The sequence below is a fragment of the Myodes glareolus genome, chromosome 9 (assembly GCF_982192425.1).
Source record: "Myodes glareolus chromosome 9, mMyoGla1.1, whole genome shotgun sequence".
NCBI lineage: Eukaryota > Metazoa > Chordata > Mammalia > Rodentia > Cricetidae > Myodes > Myodes glareolus.
In genome coordinates this window covers 75,089,922-75,104,905 of record NC_142034.1, presented here as the reverse complement: position 1 = coordinate 75,104,905, position 14,984 = coordinate 75,089,922, and the positions used below count along the sequence as shown (strand labels likewise).

Here is a 14,984-nt window from a genome sequence, read left to right as displayed (position 1 = left end):
TAAAAACCCTAAAATCCCTCTCCTTAGAGTTCATGACATCTTAAGGAAGTGAGAGGAAGAGCATACACAAGTAGAAGTAATGGGCAGCCAATGAGATTTAAATTCTGATTCAAATATGTGCTGTTTTTATATATTAGTATTACAAAACCTAACTTTTCACCATAATTTTAGTTTCTATACATAAATCCATGTTTCCATGTCTTACCACTTATTTCAAGCTCTGCCCAATGTGATTTCTTTCCATTTGCTGCTTCCTCAGAGGACATAATTGTATACATCCTCCGAGGGTCAGGGGGCTCGTATTTTTCTTTGGGCATGCCTGTTAAAAAAAAATGAAGAAAAAAAACGGATCAGTACATACTGAAAAACCAAATAAATAAAAGTATCATTTTTTTTTTAAAGCAGACACCTATATTAGGATCATTCATTAAATACAATTTGTTACCAAAAGGAATTAGGAGTTCCATGTAAAAATGGCAATTTTTTTGTTTGTTTGTCTTTTGAGACACGGTTTCTCTGTAGTTTTGGAGCCTGTCCTAGAACTAGCTCTTATAGACCAGGCTGGCCTTGAACTCACAGAAATACACCTGCCTCTGCCTCCCAAGTACTAGGGTTAAAGGCATGCACCACCACTGCCAGGCTAGAAACAGCGATTTTTTTTAGTGCCAGGACACAGCTGATTAAACCCAGAAAGATAATAAAGATGAGATAATTGAAGAAAACATAGCTGTTAGCTTGAAAAGGGTTCCATTGACCCAAAAGAAGAAAATCTAAACATCACATGAGTAACTACAACTGAATCAATATAAACTGCAGGTGCCATACATGTAGAGGCCAGAGGGAAAACTGCAGAAAACACTCTCTCCTACCATGTGGGACCCAGGAAATCATGCTTTTACACAGTATGTCCACACTGTATACACTGGCTGTTCATTAGTCCCTTAGCAATTATTTAGAATATATTGTCAAGGTATCATAGTGCCTATATTTAAGTATCTTATTTACTAATATCTCAAGAAGCAACAACAGTGATGCTCAGAATTTAGTAAGCAAAGAGATAAAGCAAAGTGTTTTCTTTGACTTATAGAAGTTCTCAACTTAAGAAAAGCAAATTCATAATCTGCTATTAATCCATCATGCTTAATTTAGAAATTAAACATAAGTGTGTATGAGGAGTAATCATACAATACATAGGATTTGGTACCATTAAAGTCTTAGGCATCCACTGCGAATTTTAGAATAAACTCCACTATCATATGGGGCAAACTTCTATACTACACTTTTCTTCAGTGTATCCACCAAACTGCTAATATCTGTACTATTTTGTCTTGGGGACACTGAGTAAAATAAGAATTACTTGAACACTAGTCACTGTGGTACTATCATAGTTCATTTAATATGCCAGAGCAAATGATTAAGGGGCTGGTAATATATACAGTATGAATACGTGGGATAAAGGCATGCATGATTTCTTTCTTTCTTTCTTTCGTTCGTTCGTTCGTTTTTCAAGACAGGGTTTCTCTGTAGCTTTGGAGCCTGTCCTGGAACTAGTTCTTGTAGACCAGGCTGGCCTGGAACTCACAGATATCCACCTGCCTCTGCCTCCCGAGTGCTGGGATTAAAAGTGTGCACCACCACCACCCGGCTGCATGATTCATTTCTTGGGTGTGGGAAAGCACAAGTATTAGGCATGCTATCTAAAGCTTATGAGTTTATGCTTACTTCAGTAATTTTCCACTTATTATTTTTGAAGTAATAATGACCACAGACAACTGAAATTTCAGAAAAAGAAACTACCAAAAACAAAAAGACAGATGTAAATATGATACAAGAAATATACATAAATCTAGTGTATCTTTCAGTGTCAAAAAGCAAAATCTAAAGGAACTGTTTCATTGATCATAGTGATAATTTAGCAAAAAAAATCACAATTATAATAGACTAAAGCACAATCAATAAAATATGAGTACCTCAAAGAAAGAATGCTAAGAGGGATTAACATGATGTTACATGTCCTACAGAAAAGCGTAATGTAGATGAAATAATAGCAGAGATACTACCATAATAACCATCAAAGCAAGGAGAAGAGGGAGAGAGCAAGGAGCAGAGAGACCAGTATACAAACTAGTCGCTCTGATGTAGAAAAACCAGAGAGCTGATAACCTAAAGAGAAAGGCTTATTGGATTATTTGTTCTTTTGATGATCAGTTTCTTGGGTTCTTCGTATATTTTGGAGATCAGCCCCTTATCCGATGTGGGGTTGGTGAAGATCTTTTCCCATTCTAGGGCTGTCATTTTGTTCTGTTGACCGTGCCTGTCCTTTGCTTTACTGAAGCTCCTCAGTTTCAGAAAGTCCCATTTATTAATTGTTGCTCTCAGTGTCTGTGCTACTGGGGTTATATTTAGGAAGTGGTCTCCTGTGCCAATGCGTTCAAGTGTACTTCCCACTTTCTCTTCTATGAGGTTCAGTGTTGTTGGATTTATGTTGAGGTCTCTGATTCATGTGGACTTGAGTTTTGTGCATGACGAAAGATATGGATCTATTTTCATTTTTCTACATGTTGATATCCAGTTATGCCTGCACTATTTGTTGAATATGTTTTCTTAAAATGGGGTACAGACCTGAACAGAGAACTCTCAACAGACAAATCTGAAATGGTTAAAAGACACTAAGAAAATGTTTAACATCCTTAGCCATCAGAGACATGCAAATCAAAACCACTCTGAGATTCCATCTTACACCTGTGAGAATGGCCAAAATCAAAAACACTGATGACAACTTATGTTGGAGAGGTTGTGGGGTAAAGGGAACACTTCTACATTGCTGGTGGGAGTGCAAACTGGTACAGCCACTTTGGAAATCAGTATGACGGTTTCTTAGAAAATTAGGAAACAACCTACCTCAAGACCCAGCAATACCACTTTTGGGTATATACCTAGAGAATGCTCAGTCGTACCACAAGGACATGTGCTCAACTATGTTTGTAACAGCATTATTTGCAATAGCCAGAACCTAGAAACAACTTAAATGCCCCTCAACAGAAGAATGGATAAAGAAAATGTGGTACATTTTACACAATGGAGTACTACACGATGGAAAAAAAAATAACACCACCTTGAAATCTGTGGACAAATGGGTGGATCTAGAAAACATCATATTGAGTGAGGTAACCTAGACCCAGAAAGACAAATATAATATGCACACACTCATAAGTGGCTTTTACACATAAAGCAAAGAAAAACCAGCCTACAATTCACAATCTCAGAGAACCTAGACAACAAAGAGGACCCTAAGAGAGACATGGATCTAATCTACATGAGAAGTAAATAAAACTAGATCTTCTAAGTAAATTGGGAGCATGGGGGATCATGGGAGAGGGTAGAAGGAGAATGGGGAGGAAAGGAGGAGAGCAGAGAAAAATATACAGCTCAATAAAAACAATAATTTAAAAAGAGAGAGAAAAGCTTATCTAGTTATCCTTTCAGAAAGGAAGGGCACAGAGAAATCAAACCTCAGCTAAAGGAAAGCACTACTTCACAAAAGAACGACAACTAACAGAGCCTGATTTTGTGGCTAGTAAAGAGATGGTTCAAAGATTAAGATCCCCGTCTGTTCTTTCAGAGGACCAGGGCTCAAACCCAGTACCCTCATGGTGGCTCACAACTGTCTGTAACTCCTGCTGCAGCAAACATAATGGTCCTTTCTGGCCTCTTGAGGCTACCAGACACACAAGTGGTGTACAGATATTTATTAAGGCAAAACACCCATACATATTAAAATAGCAAGGTAACATAGAAAACCCTGCCTCAGATAGACAAAACAGCTAATAATACAAATGAAAGAATTAAAAGTCAATTCTATAATGTACAAGATATAGCAATTTTATAACTCCTAATGAATACTATTAAGGCAAGGAATATAAGCTAGGTTAAAACCATTAGCACTGGGGCTGGAGAGATGGCTCAGTGGTTAAGATCATTGCGTGTTCTTCTAAAGGTCCTGAGTTCAATTCCCGGCAACCACATGGTGGCTCACAACCATCTGTAATGAGGTCTGGTGCCCTCTTCTGGCCTGCAGACATCCACACAGACAGAATATTGTACACATAATAAATAAATAAATATTTTAAAAAAACCATTAGCACTAAGAAGAATGCTAAGATAATAACACCATGGGCTACTTTTAGAGCATAAACTAGAAAAATGTTCAGCAGAGAAATAAACTGTTACCCACTTCCTTGTCAATCATAGCAATCTTAATAGCAGAGAATTAGGCTTCAGGTGACTTAATGTGATAAACTATGAATGTTTACCTTGACTGAAAACGAAAGGATTTGGCCAGATAATACCTCAAGAGCTGTAACATGAGGGGGCCTGCTTGTTGGGGTTTCTGTCCTGCCCAGTACCCCACAGCCAGCAAGACTCAAAAAAAATCACACACAGGACTCCATAAGATTATAAACTGATTGGCCCATTAGCTCAGGCTTCTTATTAACTAATTCTTACATCTTACGGTAACCCATAATTCTTGTCTGTGTTAGCCACGTAGCTCAGTACCTTTTCCAGCGGGGCAGGTTACATCTTGCTTCTCTGTGGTCTAGGCAGGAATGGAGGAATGGGCTTCCTCCCTCCCAGCATTCTCCTGTTCTACTTCCTATTTGGTTTACCCACCTATACTTCCTGCCTGGCCAATCAGCGTTTATTTAAAACATGATTGACAGAATACAGACAATTCTCCCGTACCAAAGAGAAACTAGATTTATTTTTTTCCTGTGGCCCAGAAATAGATTTTTACAGAATCCAAAAACAATTTAATACAAATAAACTAAGCTTTCTTAAGTGAGAGTTCTATATACAATAATCCATTCATGAAATATCTGCTGAGAATTTTTAGTGTCAAGCAGAGTCAGGTCTAGAAATGAAAAATAAATGAGAAAGCTTTAGCCTACAGAGAAAAACAAAAATGTTACAGCAATATAATCATACTCTAGCCATTTATTTTTATTGCTTTATTTCTTCTAGGTGATATGAATTATGATTGATCTATAAACCACTCAATCATTCTTCCTACAGCTTAGTTCTATCTAATTATACTACATTAAGGAGCCATCCTTCATCACACATACTTCTGACTCTAAAATGGCAAAGCTTAACTAGAGTTAACCTCTGATCCTATGTGAGCTTTAAACTAAGAATCTATGGCACTTCCTCTACTCCTTTTTCTGATCTGTTGGAATGGAAATATAGCTCTATAGTAGAGTACCTACTTAGCATACACAAAGGTATGGATTCCACCTTATGCACTGAAAAAAAAAGAAAAAACTAAATCTCTATTCTCATAAAAAATAAACTCAAACAGGGCTAGAGAGATGGCTCAATGGTTAAGAGCACAGACTGCTCTTTCAGAGAACCCAGGTTCAATTCCCAGCACTCACATGGCAGCTCACAACTACCTGAAAATCCAGTTCCAGGGGATCTGACACCTTCACATAAAATAAAGTTAAATAAATCATAGAAAAATAAATAAACTCAAAGTCCATAGTTTATCATTCAGAATTCCCTACTCCCCTCCTTCCTTACCTCTCCCTGTTTGTGGTGGTGGTGGTTTTTTTGAGACAAGATTTTCTGTGTAGCCCTGGCTGTCCTGGAACTCACTTTGTAGACCAAGCTGTCCTCCAACTCAGAGATCGCCCTCAAGTAGTGGGATTAAAGATGTATGCTACCCTATCTTTCCAACTTCTGTCCCAATACCTTTTTTTAAAAAAAAAAAAAAACTTTTTGACAGAGCCAGTAAACAAAATGACATGCTTCGGATGCTTTTACCTCCAAAATATTAGTTCTGTCGTCTGCACACTGAAACTCTAGCTATTATCTTTAAGGCTAACTGGTGGACCACAAACTGTTTTCCCACAACACAGAACTATGAATACACTCACTAAACAAGATTAGACAAAATAATAATAAAGTTCTGTTGAATGTCCTTCAAAAACCATTCCTAAAGATTTGTTTTCATTTTATGTGTATACAAAAGTGCCTACAGAGAAAGGAGGTGCTGGATTCCCTCAAACTGGAGCTATAGGTAGTTGTGAGCTACTACATGGATGCTAGAAACCAAACCCTAGTTCTCTCTAAGAACAGCAAGTGCTCTCCATCCCGATTTGTTCGTAGGCAGATTCTCACTATATAGCCCTAGCTAGCCTGGACCTTCAATATGCAGACCAGATTGCCTTGAGCTCTCGGAGATCCATTTGACTCTGCCTCCCAAATGCTGAGATTAAAAAAGTCCACCACAATGAACAGTCTCAAGATTTATTCATCTTCCAAAGACCATTTGGAATAGTGTCATAAGAGAATAGAATACAATAACTCATGTTTCAAATACTCCTTATCAAATGCACTACATATAGCCTTTTATCTTACAGTAGGAAGAGAACTCAATAGTAGTTTACGAATTTCAATATAGGTGAACAGAAATGAGTCCTAAACTATACTTTCAATGGGAGAAGTAGGGAAATAGTAATTTTTATAGGGGGACAGTAACAGTGTTGGGGAATGGAACCTAAGGTCTTGTGCATGCTATGCAACCACTCTATCACTGAACTATACAACCAGCCCAAAACAGTGATAGTGCAAAATAGAAATAAAGTAAATTAACTGTTTATCAAAAGAAAACTTCCCACTTTTCATTATTACAAAAAGTCACCAAGCCACTACTCTGAAGCTATAAATTCTACAACCCAAATTAATTTCTTTTGGAATATAATACAAACAAGAGATAACTCATTCATAGGTACACTTAAGAATTTTTAGGTGAAAATGAAGACTAATTTGTTGTATTGTTTCTCCTAAGACATAAACAATTAAAAAATGTCACAGAAATGCAAGAATTTTACTATTTTTTAAGATGGAAATAATATGGAATTCTGCATTAAAATTATGGTATATCAGGCCTACCACATGCCTTTTTATCTTGTCCACAGACGCCATGCCTGCTCGAAGACCAGATTGGTACCTAGCCCAATCGTCATCAGAGAGGATTCCTCTAGCAGATATTGAGACCCATACTCAAATGATAGGTGGAGCTCAGGGAACTCAGGAGAAGAGGGTGAGGAAGGATTGTAGGAGCCAGTGGGGTTTAGGACACCAAGAGAACATGGTTCACAAAATCAACTAAGCAGGGCTCATAGGGGCTAACAGAGACTGAAGCAGCAACCACGGAGCCTGCATGGGTCTGCACTAGGTCCTCTGCATACATGCTATGCTTGTTTAGCTTGAGGATTTTGTGGAACTCCTGCAAGTGGAGTTATTGCTGACTCTTTTGCCTGCTCTTAGAACCCTTTTCCTCCTCCTGGGCTGCCTCATCCAACCTTGATATGAGGGTTTGTGTCTAGTGTTATTGCATCTTGTTATGCCATGTTCAGTGAATGTCTCTAGATGGCCTGCTCTTTTCTGAGGAGCAGTGGACCCCAGGGGAGAAGGGAAGTAAGGGATGGGGGGGACAACTGAGAGTAGTGAAGGGCGGAAAGGCAGTCAGGATATATTGTATGAGAATAAAAAAGAAAAAACATTTATCTTGTTTTAATATATATTAGTTGTATTCTATAAATTAAGATGATGTCTTGGAAGACAGTCTAACTTATTTATAACCTCAACTTAGTTATGCACTTTTACTCTGACTTTAAACCTAAATCACCATGATTCTCAAAGTCATCATACTACCCCATGCAGTGCTGAAAGCCTGTATTCCCAGCACTTGAGAGGTAGAGGCAAAAGAACCAGGAAACTGAGACAGTCTTAGGAGAAAAAAAAGTATCACATTTGTTCTTTCTGGGCAGGTTTCCATCACATACTTAACAGATAAGAAACCTCATGCAGGAGTCGTACTCAGTGGAACTTTTAGTGCACTGGGGACACTAAAAGTTTTCTAAGACAAAAGTGAGTATTTCAGACTCCAATGCTAACAAATTTCTCATCAATTCTGCCTTAAGCCCTTCAGTTCTTATCTAACTCATTTGTACAGTCTCAAATTTATTTCTTTGTTCTACTCTCCTCCTACCTTCATCCATTCTAAGTATCATCTTTGTTGACTGCCCCCAAACAACATTTCATTTGACTCTCAGTGAACCTGAGACAAAATCTTAAATACAATTATCCCAAGGTATCTGCCAGGGATAGTAACTGGTTCCAGGAACCCAAATGAACACACAAATTCCAGGATGTACCTTATATAACAAGATCCGTCTATCTTACCACACTTTAAACCATCTCCTAATGACTTCTAATATGTAATACAATGTGTTATATGGTTGCTACAACATATCATCTAATGAATAAGAGTAAGAGCCCGGTAGATCCCTTTGAGTTTGAGGCCAGTCTGGTCTACAGAGAGAGTTCCAAAACAGCCAGGACAGTTACACAGAGAAACCTTGTCCCCCAAAAAGCATTTAAAAATTAATAAGGGCAAGAAAACAATCTGTACATGTTCAATTCAGGTATTTTTCCCCTAATTTTCTGTCTGTGGTTTAAGTCTGCAGATATGGAAGGCATGCTCTCCATGAAGAAAAGATAGCCAGGTTTATTGTTAGAATGAGTAAGATGTATTTATAACTTGCCTGTTTCCTCTGGGCTCATCACAGATCTCATTGCTCACTTAACCTCTCTAAGAAACCTCTGTGCTGTTGCACATGCTACTGCTTCTGTCTGAAATGCCCCAGATACCATGTGGTCCCTAGACTTTGCTCAAATGCCAAGCTAGATATCTAATTCCAAAAGGACGATTATCCCTCCCAAGTACAGGAATTTACTATCTCTTGTTCCGCGCTATAAACACTGAAAATTTGGTCTACTGCTCTATTCACTAACCTCACCTTAATTTAAACCTACCTATTACAGGAAGCATTCCATGTAATTTATTTATATTTAAATATAAATGTCCAGCACCGAGTAGTTAGTTCATACTCAATGTTTATGTGAATTCAAGTGGAAAAGTTGTGGTAGTTTTTAAAACACACACACAAAAGCTGCTGTCTATTTCATAAGGAATATGAAAAACTTAGTATCTCGGCTTCAAGTGGTGAAGGCAAAAATCCAACGAAACCAGACAAAAGAACCTTCTCACTGTCCATGGGATCTCAGAATACTGCTTCTAGGATAGCTTGGGATAAGAAGCAAAAAGTCAAACTAAGCAACATCAACAGCTATAATAGCAAAACTGAGTTGGACCCGTATCCCTCTACCACCCACATTTACTATTTTTCAGGGCTATCAGGCACTTGGCATGCATTGAAATGGTAACCCTCAAGTTAAGTGTGATGGTGCAGGCCTCTAATACCAAGGAGAGACAGCCTGGACTACATAGCAAATTCCAGGCCAGCCAAGGAAAAATATAAACAAACAGTTTTCTTAGATCTTAAAAAAGATTAGCCTTTGATACAATTAGCCCTTGGCACTCAACATTATTATTCTACACATACAAAAAAGAAAAATCTAGAAAATGAGAAACAGTCACTATGTGGTATCTGTATTATCTTATTCTCATAGCAATCCACAAGATAAAAGCTGTCTTTTCCTGGGGAACTGACACACAAGAGTTTAAAATAAATCATTTGCCCAGTGTTACATACTTCCAGTAAAGTTAAAGAATTTCTGAACCACAGCTCACTGCTTATCTATCACTAATTCTAGTACTTTCAAAATTATTATAGAGTATGCTAGCTTTTCTATCCTCTATGCTGATGTTCATATCCTCTCATTAAGATCTAAATGAACTCTCTAATCCCAATATCCTGACCCCTTTCATCCAATCTTCCTATTTTTACTACCTACTTCCTAAGTATGTCATATGCAACATATCTCCACCCCAATTCAGTGGGTTCCCACCATATACAGGAAGATGTTCTAACACTAAGAAAAGCAGCCTAGGCTGTTACTGACTTCTACTCCTAGCTCTTATTCTGGCAACCTATGCTGCATAGTCCAAGTTGTGGACATGCTGATGCTTTCTCTGAAATACCCTATTCAGCCTGATCACCCTTACTCATCTTCTAACTGCAGCCCAAGGATCTCTGAAGTAACTCCTTCCAAGTTCCCAGGCAAAATTAGATTTGTGTGTCTTAAGGACACACAAACTGTTTTATATATTTCTAATTATCATATAACCTCATATATTTATTTTCATTTTTCTTTCTCTCTGAACTAGTAAAAACCCACTTTGAAATGAACAATACTACTTTCAAATACTGCATTCAAATATAAACAGTTCTATATAACACTTATTTGGAAAAATGTGAATTTATTCCAACATGACTGACTTAATACTGAACAACCTGAGCACACTGCAAATTTCTCGCTTGTTTATGTGCTATTTCATCTTTTGGGGAAAAAAAAAAAACACTAGACAAAGACAGAAAACTGCCACAGGTGAAACTGAGCTGTAGAAAAATATGATGCAAGATTAAGCAGCAAGTCGGCTCCTCCTTGTGTTGTGTACCACACCTATTCATTCTGGTGTCACAGCTTTTCAGGCTTTAGGTAACTCTCTTAGCAATTCAGAGTAACTTAAAAGCAGCAATTCTGTGGATGTCCAGCCACTCAAACAAACCAGGTGGCTTTTAAACATCACAGTTATTATAATATTTATCTACTTCTTAATCATTTAACATGAAAAAAATGCTACCATTGTAGTCCGACTTTCCTTTGGGCCACCAGCAACAACAACACAGAGACTTATTATTAACCATGAAAGCTCAGCTTAGCTTAGGCTTTCCCCCAACTAGCTCTTATAACTTAAATTAACCTGCTTTTATTAATTTATGTTGTGCTACATGGCTTGGTTACTTCTACTCTTTACTGTATGTCCAACTTCTTCAGGGTCTTGCTGGTGTCTCTCCATGTGTCTGGATTCATCCTGAGTTCCTCTCTCTGCCTATTCTCTCCTGCCTAGCTATTGGTCATTTAGCTCTTTATTAAACTAATCACAATGACACCTCTTCACACAGTGTAAACAAATATTCTGCAATATTTCCCCTTTTTGTCTAAATAAAATGGAAAGGGTTTTAATTCTAACACAGTAAAACTACAGTAACAATTATCAGGTAAGAATTACATTCACAATGTCCAGTCCATTTGTATTTTGCAAATTCAAGAGAAACTATTCCATTAGCTATCCTCTCTTGATGAGTCCAAAATTTTGTACCTAATTTACTTTCTATTATTACTAAGGAAAACTGTAACTACAACTATCCAGTCTTCAACCCCATCAAAGGTCCAAGAAGGACATAATATTACCTGGGTAAACAGGAAGTGCAGAGCAAGCAACTTCTAAAACTAAGAATCAACAGAGACATTTGGCTACCTGGACAGTCACCCCAGGGTTCCTCTGCAACGTTGGGGTACCCATCTTCGGCCTGCAGGCCTAAAATATCTGACAGACTCTTCTATGATGCAGGAATTTTGAAGGACTGTCTCACCTTGTCATGGCAAAGTAAGGCAGTTGCCTTTATGTCCTGTTTGTCCAATTTGGACAGCATACTATCAGTAGTCAGGTAAATGCAGTTTCTTTGCCCAGTGGCTAACTTTGCCACAAATGAAAGCAAACTCCACATGGAGGTTTTTTGATGCCCATCATTCTTTTTTGAAGTGGACTGGTGCTATCAGGAACAGACATGTCTCACTGTTATAAAAAGCTTTATGTTATTAAAACATCTTAAATGTCATATTCTATAGGTCTCTCAAGAATTTGAAGACCACCTGTCTATCTAAAATATGTTTGACCTTAAAAACCTATCTAACATGACTGTAAATTTGATGACTAACTGCTAACCTGTATTTCTTAATTATCCTAAACAGTTTGTAATAAAGCTTTTAAGAACTAGAACTATATATTACATTTTTAAATGAGCTGTAGAGGTATAATACCTTAAACAAGAGTACAAACATATATACAGCATAACAAAAATAACCTTAAATTTCTATTAATATACAAAAATTCATACCAATGTAAAATATTTGAGATTAATAGTTGCTTTTTAGTTTAAAAGTAGATTAAATAATCTACCCTTTTATCCTATCATTCTTATACCAGTCTTATCATGTTCCTGTTTTCTTAACGTTTTGGGTTTTATACCCCAATTCCACTTCCTCCCAAGTCCCGCGATTTCCATACAAAACCTGTAACAACAGCTTTATTAAAAGTTCTATAATTGGGCAATGGTGGCGCATATCTTAAATCCCAGCACTCAGGAGGCAGAGGCAGGTGGGTCTCTGAGTTCATGACCAGCCTGGTAACTCTCTAGAATAACCAAACCAAAAAAAATTAAATTAAATTAAAAAACAAAAAACAAAAAACTAAGGCTTCACAGTCTCAATATTCTACTTTCAGGAATTTTAAGAAAAACTCTTGTCTTTCCCCCAAAAATTCACAAATACTTATTATATCCTAACAACAGCCTGATTGCTTTGATTTTCCAGTTGAGCACAGGGTTGACTGTTCCATTTAAGTTCTCTAGCCTGCCTGAGCCTCTAAGAAACAAAGTTCACAAACCTGAAGTTTCCTGTGTATCATTTTAGGGCTTTCACATTTTGACTATTTTTAACGTTTTCCAAAACACTGCCATTCTGATTTTACAAGGCCCTTTATTGTAGAGCAATTGGGCAGTCTTCAAGCCCATTACAAAAGGAGCCACAGACACTACATCTAAGTCAAAAAACACACTTAGTTACTAACTCAGTATTACTTTAAGTATGATTTGAATTTTACTTGCAGTCTCTATTCCCCACACTGATGCCAAGTTACCTTTAAATCACTCTGTCCCTAGCTTAAAAAAAGAAAAGAAATTAGACCCTCCTTTGCTACAGAAGAAAGGAATAAACTTTTAGCTTAGCAAGCACAGCCCTTCACAATCTAGGCTAGACATACCTTTGTAAGGCTGTTCTCAAGTCACTCCAGTGTTCAGTAACATCCTACCACTGGCCTTACCCTCAAACCTGATACCTGAGCACACGCACTGTTCCCTTTGTTTAGAATGATCCCCATCTCCAACCTGGCAAGCTTCTAGTCAAGTGTTACTTTTTTTAAACTGGCACCACACCCTTTGTAAGTTTAATCATTCTTCTGTTCCTTGGAGCACTTTGTGCACCCATTACTCCTACGCAGGACAGGAAGGCAGAAACTGAATTTGGTCACCTCTGAATTATCATCTACCTCAGGACCATCATGCTATTCCTTGATGTGCAGCTTAACAGAAAAATATACATGGACAAAATACAAGTAAAGCCCAGAGGGTAAAATTAAGGCAGCCTGAATCAGCCTCCATCTTAGATTCAAGTAATATTCTTTTCTTCTTTAATTACTTATTCAAACACCAAACTCCACTGCATTTCACTGTGCTCAAATGCACACCTGCTATGCATATATAGATTATACTTGGGTCTAGTCAGCACTTAACTTACAAGTAGTGTTTATTAATCATATTTCATTGTAACATGGCTACATTCATAGCCTGATAATGGGTACAATTAAGGAGAAATGTAAATCAACAAAAGATTTTGCAGATAAGGTTTCAAAAAATTAAAACCAGATAGGTGACTATATGTGGGCATTCTCAAAGTGACGGAAGATTTAAGCCAGAGCTTCCTAACCAGTGGATCTTGCACATAGCAGAGGGCTGCAAATGTATTGAAGATACTGCTCTCTCACTACACAAGGACCAAAGAACACAACTATAAGCTACCTCAAACATTTACTCCAGTATTATATATATATTACCTTTCTGGACTGCACTGTAAGAAAAAACTTAGTCAAAGTGCTGCACACTTTTAATCCTAGCCCTCCAGAGGCAGAGACAGAAGGACTTCTAAGTTTCAGGACAGCAGGGACTTAAGAGTCCTGACTTTTTATTTTTTTAAGTTAACATGGGTACAATGGGATGTCGAAACATTAACCAAAATACTAGTTAAAACTGCATGTATAGTATTTATTTGTAGTCAGGAACAAGTTCTGTACTCCAACCTCTGTTCAATCAAAAAACAAAACAAAAACCTGAAAATTCCCAGCAACTAGACACATTTAAGTTACACAAGTACTGACTTCCAAGGAGATATCACCAGTCACACAAGAAAATGTCTTTTTGTCACATACTTTTTGTCCATGTTAGCAAGCACCTTGTCCACCTAGTGAGAAACGGCTACAATGATCTATCTACCTTAAATAATATCTATTGGTTAAAACACTTCCTTCTCTAAAAACCAACACTTAATAACTATGCCACACTTAACATGTCTTCATGAACACACAAAGCCTGATATTTACCCTCATAACTAATAATTCTTTCAGGATTCAGTTTCCTTGTGGCATCGTAAGAGAATTAGACTAGACCACAAATTCCACGTAACTTTAACTCTAAAATTTATTCTAGAAAGCATCAAATTCAAAAGCAATTACAAACAGCTAACTATGCTTTCACAATCTTTTGACTAGCCTACAGAACTGTTGTGGAACGGTGGAGAAGGCTAGGAAGTGTGGAAAGTGGTTCTATTACACACCTAATTGGTTTTCGCTTAATGTATAGTCCCGCTCTTCTCCCAAGGGAAAAAAATCCCAAACACAGGCAGTCTACCTGCAAAACAGGTCTGCCTGAACTCAAATTCGAGTTGACTATTTCAACTCGGTAACAAGACGACACTCGCAATTTGGTCATTTGCAGTTAAAAGCAAAGATTACAGTTGCTTTGGAACAGCCTCTGAAGATCACGTCAACGCAGAAAAAAGTCAAGGGGGGGGGGGGTTACCAAAGAAAATAACCGGTGTTGCTGAAACATGAAAAAGGCTAGGTTAGCTTTGGTTAAACCACGGAAAATTTCTTCGAGGAATTAGTTCGCCAAATCCTGATAATCTCGACATCTGAGAATTACTTCTTTGGCCACGTAATCCGCTCCACACTAACAATAAATATCTGCCTTAAACTGACTTTCCAAGACTCGGGGTGG

General features: G+C 37.6%; 1 protein-coding gene across 2 annotated transcripts in view; it reads right to left on the bottom strand.

The window, feature by feature from the left end:
• The window catches only part of Cnot6 (CCR4-NOT transcription complex subunit 6), a 54,303-nt gene that overhangs the window by 38,666 nt on the left and 653 nt on the right, over positions 1–14,984 (bottom strand). For both annotated transcript variants that reach the window (XM_048451286.3, XM_048451295.3), the window contains exon 2: positions 206–319. In XM_048451286.3, coding sequence (XP_048307243.1) covers positions 206–317 — 112 coding nt within the window. In that variant the 5' untranslated portion in view covers positions 318–319. The remainder of the gene's footprint in view (positions 1–205; positions 320–14,984) is intronic.